Raw genomic sequence first — 9,368 nt, 5'->3', positions numbered from 1 at the left:
GCTGCTTCACTGCTGAGCAATTAATAACCTGTGACATACGTTTGAGCCAAGCTTTACTGTACGCATGAGAGAGGTTTAAAAGAGTTCTCTTTCCCTTTTCCAAGCTTCAAAGCTTCAAATAAGTGTGTTTGTGTGTGTGTGTGTGTGTGTGTGTGTGTGTGTGTGTGTGTTTGCTGTTTTGTCTTAAGTTTCCATTAGTGGAACCAAGTGGAAGCATCCACTGTTTGTGCCCCCCCCACACACACACACCCCTCTGTCCTTTCTCCTCCCCTTGTTGTTGCTCTGGAAACAGAACCTTGTTTTAAGTCTTAATGCTTTTAAAGCATTTATACTTATCCTCCCTTCCTTTGCCCCTGTCTCTGTCTCTGTCCCTGTCTCTGTTGGCACAGGCACAGCAGTGGCGTTTGGTTTACTGGATGTTCAAATGTTCAAATGCCTCGTCCCTTTATGGGCTCTGCACTGAAGGGGACTTTTATCAGTGTCCCTGAAACACATGGAGCGAAATATTTAATTATGGAGGAGTGTCTAATTAAGGATGTGTACTGGAGGGCATTGCTGGTAGGGATGTCGGTGGGGGCGAGATGGAGGGAGGACTGCTGCTGTCAAGGTGTAAGTGTGGGGAGGGGGGGGGGGGGCTGCAGCATTTCCTGAGTTATCACAGGGGCTGTTGTTGCATGATGATTAATGGGAGGGCTTCAGAACCTCACTGAAACATCACCCGCTGGGCTTGCGGATATGGGGATAGGGTTGTGTGTGTGTGTGTGTGTATGTGTGTGTGAGAGGGAGTGAGAGAAGTGTGTGAGAGGATTCATTGTGGTTGGTTTATAGCCACAGTCTGGCACACAGCCTCCAGAACTGCACAAAGTTTTGCACAGCGCATTTCTTCTAAGCCTCCACATTGAAATTGTACAAACCACTGTTTTTTTTTTTTTAAAGATTTGTTTTTGTCTTTATTCAGATAGGACAGTGAAGGTTTTTGGACAGGAAATGAGATGGAGAGCAGAGATGGGGAGTGGGATCGGGAAATGACAGAGGGTCGGATTCAAACCCGTGTCCCTGTGGGCGTTCAAGCCCATATATGGTCGGGGCTACTGCTTGCGCCACAGTGCCCCCCCAAACCACTGATTTTGAAGAAAGGAAAAAAGGGTTTACATATTTTTAAGAAGTCTTCTCATTCACAATGTTGAGGAAATGTCCCGATCCAAGAGAGGTTGTGTCAAACTTCCACAGACTACACTACAAATGAACTGGATAATACCTCCATGAATTGACGTTGAGGTCAAGTGTGTGGTAAAATGATCCCTGAAGAAAAGGTAGGATTTGTTCAAACAGTAATATTATTTAGGAATATTGAACAAAGATGCAGACTACAAATATTAAATCTTTTTATAAATCATTTTATTTGTGTAATGCATTTCATTTCCAAAAAAGTATTTCTTTTTCATTGATGAGACAATTCTACAGTGATTTGGTTCGACATATAATATATGACATGCATTAAAAGAAAAAAATATACAAGAGTTCACACTTTCTCAGCTTCGGTACCCCTGGAATAAAAAAAAACTGACGGATTATTTCCCCCCCAGTTTGGTCATCAAACATTTTTAAGCCTTTCAACTTTATCATTGTCTTGTTTAAGAAACACACAACCATAAACACAGCACATAACTCAGGATGTGATGCCATGAACCAATGGAGACAATGTTTCTTCTCTAAGAAAACAACAAACCGTCATTTCAAAGATATTCTAGTGCAAATCTTGACAGACTGGAATGTATTTTGGGGTCAGTGGTCACCGTATCCCCTACTAGCAGGGCCTTGGCTTATGTGTTGTTTTCTTTGTGGCAGTTAGATGCTTGGCCATGGCACACAGTGGCAGTTTATGCCTTGTGAATGATAGCAACTGGGAGGGGGAGAGAGGAGGTCTGTGTGTGGGTGTGTGTGTGTGCACAGTGTTCGAGCGACACAAGGTCTCCCTGGCAGGAAAAAAGACTCAGTGGCTAGTTTCGAGCTGGAACATGTAAAAATAAGTGGATTTACTTGTTTTGTGTGTGTGTGTGTGTGTGTTTAGAAAGCAGCCAGTATAGGGTCCTTCTAAAACTCTCGTAAACTAATTTAATTTTCATCAACCCAGTCTCGGTGAAACAGTTGGCAAGGGCGTAAGCCAGTTATTCACTCAATAGAAAATGACAGAAATAACTTAATCGCATTTACTATGAATCTTAAGAGGCTAAATACTTGTCAGTTTGTGCCCTGTGTTAAATATACATTGCACTTGCTATTTAAAGTTCATTCACTTTTTTCATTGCATTGAGCTTGAAAGCACGGACAGAACATACAGCAATGCTCTGAATTTGACACGATAAAGTTGAAAGGGCTAAAAAATTGTCTTTTTTTTCTCTGTAATGTCATCTGCTAGCTTCATGTCCCCCTAGCACACACTCTACTCACATCCTTATCATTGCAAGACAAAATCGACATTTATAAATGATCAACGTTAAATACAGGTCTCGTTGTACTTGCACTATGTCACTTGTGTAACTATGCTGAAGACGTCGTCTTTTTTTTTTTATTCTGACCTAACAGACATGTAGCTCAGGTTTAAAACACGCTATTTGTTTGTTTGATTTTTTTCTCCACTATTTGAATTTTGTGTTTACCAACATTTTTTGTTATGCATAAGACAATTCAGCCTTCTCCTTGTTTGGACTTCCAGTGCTTGTAGTGCTTTGTAACCCTGACAACAGAAGCTGCCTTAATAATCCTCCATTTTAAATACCATCACTGTCTCCGAAGTGCCACAACTCTCTTTACTTCCTTCATTGGTTTCTGCCTTAAACCAAGTACCCCCTATGAACCTCCAGTAACAACTGACACTAAAACAGATGCTTCCTGCAATTGTCTCTGCCCGTGAATGAACTGCTGATAACCCCTCGACCATTCCCTTGTGGCAAATCCAAGTTCTGAAGGTCTCAAATAGAAGCAAGATTTTAGTAAACGCTGTTAAGAGTGACCACAAAATAGGAACCATAGCCATTTGAATGACATCTGCAGTGATTGTAGCACCAAAAATGCCTCCAAAAACCAACCTTTTCGTGTATGTTTACCAAATTCTCCACTTAATCTAGCCCCCAGATCATGTCGCCTCGTCATGATATGAATGGATATTAATGGGAGATGTAACCATCAATGAGGAGATGCAATGATAATAGCCCTTTGTCAAGGCAACTCACATGCTACTGTGTGCCTTCAGACTAGAAAGAGATGAACGCCTACACACATTTCATAATATGGCTGTTATTCCTTTCCTTAGGAACTGTTGGACTTTGCTTGCTATTCTGAGAAATGACAAGAGGAGAAGCTCATGGGAATCTCACTGGCAAGGCAAAGCAAACGGAGAACACAGACACCTCAGGCACAAACTCACAACTGACGTGTTTGAGAAAATGGCTGCAACAAGAGAGAATATGTGTGCCTGAGATAGAGAGTGAGAGAGCAAGAGAGAAAGAGAGAGAGAGAGAGGGAGGGTAAGGAAAGGAGGGAGAGAGAGAGAAAGAGAGAGAATCTCAATGCAAGGCCCAAATAAAATACAGAACTGAGCACTTTCTATGCTTAGCGTGGAAAATGTAAATAAAAGTGGCGCCTATGTGTCAAGTTTCTCTTTTCTCTCCCCTCCCCCCCCCCCCCGCCCCTTCTCATTCGTTATTTATCGTCAGGTACTAATCTAAGACTAGCCATCTTGTCTCGCTGAAGTGTCCTTTAAGGACAGCCACTGTTGGGCGCTTCAGAAAGAGGATATCTCCTGCAGCAGATGGCCAGGCCTGCAACTTTCTCTCTCTGCTGCCAAGCTCTAAAGGAGAGGGGAGATATTGGTGAGAGGAGAGGAGAGGAGAGGAGAGGAGAGGAGAGGAGCTAAGAGGAGCTGAGAGGAGAGAAGAGCACTGGGCTGGACCATTTGAAATAAGTCCAACAAAAAGCAGCGAGTTGCACCATGAGAGTACAGGCCAACTACAAACTGCCATTAGCACTCTGAGGAGAAATCAGGCTGGGAGTCCTGCTTAGATTCACAGATAACTCATTCTGCCATTCTGTCGCAAAGCATAACATAGAAAGAAGACCCAAAACAAACACGAAAGCAGCCAAGGTTGTATTCACGACATGTTCAGCCCTTTTCCCCAGTATGTGTTAATAAAACAAGGGTGGTATTAAAAAGGATTAATGGCATTCGTACATGGGATGATCATGTAAATGACTTAATGATTTGGCATGCCTGTGAGTTGAATGAGATGCCAAACAGCGGCCAAAAAGAGGACCACTGCCTCTAAACACATCAGGTATCTGTTCTTATATCGCAAAATATCTCATAGTGTTATATATCTCATAACATGTAAGAGACAAAGTAATCATCAGTGTTCAGACCTTTCACCCCAATAGATGTATTTTGAATGGAGAATGAGAACAGATGTAAATCTGCTCTCCTTTCTCTGTCCTACTATATTTGGACAGCCCATTTTGTTTGTCCTGCAACTATCAGTTGACACAGGCACAGGTCAAGTAGCTTGTGGTGACTGAAGTCTGTGTGAGGTGAATGTTAGGGTTAAGGTCTGTTGTCTCATATTTGACTTTTTAAAGACAATTCACTGATTGTAGAGTATCTGAAATGGGCTTCCTAACTAACTAAAGTAATACTCTTTTGTTCAAAGAGGTGGAATGAAAGTGATGAGTGATGATCGAGGGACAACGGGGGCCTGGCCAAACATCCTGACTCCAAAACTGACTCCACAGCTCAACGAGAAAACACAGGGCAGCACCATAATGGCATTCTTCACACAGCTGCTAGTGCATTAGCATTAGCGACATCGTTAGGGCTCACTAACTATGTCAACTCCATGGTTTTACCCCTCCGTAAGCTTAAAGCTAATTTAGTACTATTAGCGATATCACTAAAAGCTTAATCCAACTCTGATCTCAACTCAACTCACAACTGAGTTGTTTTCAACGTGTTCTACATTCGAAAGACAGGTTCTGTTGCAGGGATACCGCCACACAGTACAGGACAGCATCATAACATTTGGGCGTTTTCTTTTCTTTCTTTTTTTTTTTTCACTTGTTGTTTTTTGGCATCCTGACCAAAGTTCCTACAGTTAGCATGCACGGGGCACAGTAAGCCATGTGACAGTGCGAGAGCCGTCGCCATGCCACCACCGCAGAGATCTGGCACCGAATCTCTCCCCACGAGAGGGATTAAAGAGACACACCTACAGCACACACACAGAGACAACGGAAACCAAGAACATAGATTCACGCCACCAACACGGACAGAGAGACACGTACACGCTCACATACAGTAACACGTAGTACAGAGAGTAGACATTATCACAATGGCTTCTGTTTTAAGATTTTTTTTTTCTGTTCTATTTCCTTTTTTTCAATCTTGACATAAACGTCGGAGTGTGTTTGTTTTACGTATGCACACCCACACATAAATGGTGAGAGGGTTAGACAGATAGGTAGATTCTTTTTTTATGTGTATGTTTTTTAAAACAGGAAACAAAGACATGAAAAGGTTTCTCATGTTGATTTACATATTCACTGATTTTGATAATTATTGCAGTCTAAACAATATGGCTTTAACTAGTGAAAAACCTTGGAGAGCTACAAAAAAATCAAATTTCTGTCAGTACTATAAAACATACTCGAGGACTGCTCTTTTAGCTAAAATTGAAAATATTTATAGAATTGAAATTGGTTGCTTTATACAATTTTATGCCATTCTATTTGTAACTGAAATAAATAAATGAACCATTAGCTATGGTTTTAAAAGGATCCAGTGAGCAAATCACATATATGTTGGCCACTCGGACTGAGGTGCTGCCAGGTAATATAAACAATTTTAAACATTCATGTAATCATAGGAAGTCATTCTTTCCTCTCTTCCTCCCGACTCTGTAAACTGAGGGAATTTCTTTTAGATTGAATGTAGACAGCACACTCGGCTTGTCGGAGTTTTTGCAACCAGCCAGTCCTAAAATACCAACAAAAAAAAAGTTAAAGCAGTTTGCCTTGGTGGATTCTGTTGTTACTCACAGAAGATAAATGTGTCCATGTTGTCAGTCAAAATGGCAGTGAGCAAGTAGAGTCAAGTTGCCATGAAAATCTCAACAAACTATTTTTTATTTACACCATAGAGGCATGGCTGAATCATTAGGCATATCAGAATGTTTGAGGTTGAAGCTAAAGTCCATTTCTCTCAAAAATGTCCTCTGACAGTTGCCTTGCAAATATCTGTAATCCTTTTGCCTCCCTAAGTTCTCAGAATACAGCAGCACTAAATTTTTCATTGTTCATTTTTGCCGCAGTCTAAATGTCTAGTTTCCAATTAGTCATTATTCATTTTCTCTACTGTCATTCTCAATTTGAATTATCTCCTATTATGCCCTAACTTTTAAAGTTATTTCAATGTTTTTTATATTTAATTTACAAATGCGAAACATTCAGGACCAGCTTACTGTCATTAGTACTCATATCTAAAGCCGTGAGCACTTTTCTTCAGACACCTCAGCCTATTTTCTGTGTTTTCTGTGGTAAGCAGTGCAACATATCTTGACCATTTGACTTAACTGACCTGATCCAAACTAAACAAATTATCTGTTTTTTCACTCTCTCTTTGGTCTTGGCATGCATGTTTTCATCCAACAGAACCTCTTCTCTTCGATCAGTGATGAGTGGATCGTTACTATTCAAAGAGTCAACCATGAAGTTGGTCCAAAACTACTGTTGGCTTAAGAGTCATACCAGCCTAGATTGCACTAAGGTGAAACAAGTAAACATTTCTTCATGTAGTCCTTAGAGTGGCACTTAACACAACAAAATGACAACTACATCTAATTCTGATTCTGCTTCAAAACCCAGATAGCGCTAATATGGGGCATTCACTCATTTACCTAGAGGTGGCAGGGTACAGTACCTTGTGTCAGAGTCAGTGACATGTTTTTCTATCTAAAAAAACAACCTGTTAGGTGTTTATTAGAAGGGTATGAGTACGATGTTTTAAGTCACTGAGATGTGCCAATGCCACACATTCACTCTGACAACACTACAATGGTATTTTAATAGGCTATCTAGCCTCAGATTAGCCAGCTCGGACCGAACGTTTGGAGATTTTTAGAACAAGAAAGGACAGCATTTGATTTTCATGAAATGTATTTGACGGGTGAGATGACATCATTTATCGGCTTGATCCACCGTTTGGCAGTGGGCTTACGTCTGATTGTCTCTGGGACTGTGGGACTAGCCACCTCTAGGTAAGAACTACACACGCTAGCAGGCTAATCTACAAGGGTGGCTCTAGCGTGACCAATCAATTGATGTTTATTTGTGTTATTACAATAGTAAATGTATCTAAAACGTGGAATGATGATTTTTTTTGTATGAGATTACTAATATTTTCAAAAGATTTAGTTCCCTTTGTACTGTTGATTTTTTGTTTTAAAAAAAGGCAGTGATTTATTTCCCCACACAGACATGTGAAACAGGCTGTACTAGGCTATCTCTAGGCCTCATGTCTCCTAGAGTCAAGAGTCTGTCCTCCAAACACACACTGAAAACTGCTGTTTTATAAGTGTGCCTTTCCTCCCCTGCAATAAGTACCATTTTTGAAACTTGTGCATTTAAAACTACGGTTAATGGTTCAGTCAATATTAGGTTCTGACAGGCAAATAAATTGTTTTGTGGAGGGAATCCTTCATGAAGTATATGGACTTGGAGGCAAACCAAACACTTATGGCCTTAAAAGGCTTGTAGACCTCTCTCGCTGTCTTGTAAATGGAACTTAAATATATTACAATATTTTTGCAATATATTTACTTTTTTCCCATCGGATCAATCAATCTAAATGTTATTACAACATTCTACCATCTATAGGAGAGATAACATAAAAGTATGTACATACTTTTGAAATAGTGTCAAATGTATATCCTAAAGCACACAAAAAAGGAATGCATTCTTACACAGAAGGGATCTGCAGGCCACACCTTCAGAGAAAACTCCCTTAAGCAAAAGGAAATGATTTGAAGGCACAGTCTGAGCTGCTACACCCCTTAAGCATCACAATCTCCTTGCACAGCCCATAAACACAAAAAAGCTATTCGAAGAAACAACACCACCCCACTGGTCACCATAGAAGGAGCTCATGCATTGTGATTTTTGTCACCTGTGCCTCTGACAGAAGTGCACTATGGGATACGTATCATGAGCTCCATCTAACCCAATCAGCTTCACGCCTGCAGTCTAACTCCAACCTTTCGTGTCATAGTATCAATGACCGACAAATCTGTTAGAAGTCCTGATGGTGTGGCATATTAGTGAACAGAAAAGAGTTAGATATATATATATATAGGAGAAATATTCATGAAGTGTAAACAATTTCAACCTGAATGGCCATTCAAAGACTAATTAGCTGTGAAAAGAGGGGCGTATAGGGTGTGGTTCAAGAAGAAAGTAAATAATAATTATTAAAAAATAATTAGAACATCAAAATGAAAACGGAACGTCAGAAATCACGTCAAGGCAGTGATGAGCCTTCCACAGTTTGGCAAGAACAACCCCCCCTGTCCAGCTCTCCTCCCACTCCTTTCCCCCTCTCTCTCCTGGCTCTGTGAGCCTCTTCTCTAGCTCTTCAACCCCCCACCTGTCTCCTTCCTGCCAGCCTGGAGCACAGTCCCGTGACCGTTACTTCTTGAACATGTCCTGCAGTGGCCCGGGCAGGAATTTCAGGACAGTGTCCAGGATGCTCTCGTCGTCGTCCTCATCTTCGTCTCCGCAGCCGGCAGGGATGGCCTTCTTCTGACGCGTCAGGGAGCCCTCGCACGCCTGCTCCATGGCTGCCTTTTCCTCTGCCTCTTTCTCCTCCTTCTTCTTCAGGCCGTACTACACGAGCACAGAAAACATCATTCTGAGGTTGTGGCAAGTAAGACTTTCTATTCAGTAGCTTTTGAGTTGTATAAAATAGGAGTACTCAGAATTACTTATTATCTATACAGCTAAATAACTCAAGTTAATTTTAAACCCAGTATCCGTAAAGCATTTTAAACACATTCATAAAAGGTTATTCATAATGTATTCATAATGTCATAATGATTGACGTAAGACTTGATTAACTGTTTATACATAGTAATGACTGCACTTGTATCGCATTACGATGTTAAGGTATAAGCCCTTAGAGCTTGACGTATCAGAATGCATAATACAGATTATTTTACCTCTTGATAATGGCACTAATGACATCTTTGCCTTATGTCAAATTCTGTTTATTCACCACATGCTCTTTATGTGACCCAATACAAGCGTTCATAATGATAGTTGTGTAG

The 9,368-nt window shown here is 40.8% G+C and overlaps 1 protein-coding gene across 3 annotated transcripts in view; it reads right to left on the bottom strand.

Annotated features, from left to right (window-relative positions):
- Positions 1-1,381: 1,381 nt before the first annotated feature.
- Positions 1,382-9,368, bottom strand: part of cplx2 (complexin 2) — a 32,186-nt gene continuing 24,199 nt past the window's right edge. For all 3 annotated transcript variants that reach the window (XM_031587077.2, XM_031587078.2, XM_012834399.3), the window contains exon 4: positions 1,382-8,928. In XM_031587077.2, the coding sequence (XP_031442937.1) occupies positions 8,731-8,928 (198 nt within the window). In that variant the 3' untranslated portion in view covers positions 1,382-8,730. The remainder of the gene's footprint in view (positions 8,929-9,368) is intronic.

The sequence above is a fragment of the Clupea harengus genome, chromosome 20, assembly GCF_900700415.2.
Source record: "Clupea harengus chromosome 20, Ch_v2.0.2, whole genome shotgun sequence".
In the NCBI taxonomy this organism is placed as follows: domain Eukaryota; kingdom Metazoa; phylum Chordata; class Actinopteri; order Clupeiformes; family Clupeidae; genus Clupea; species Clupea harengus.
The sequence above is the reverse complement of the archived record's forward strand: the minus strand, read 5'-3'. Positions and strand labels throughout refer to the sequence as shown.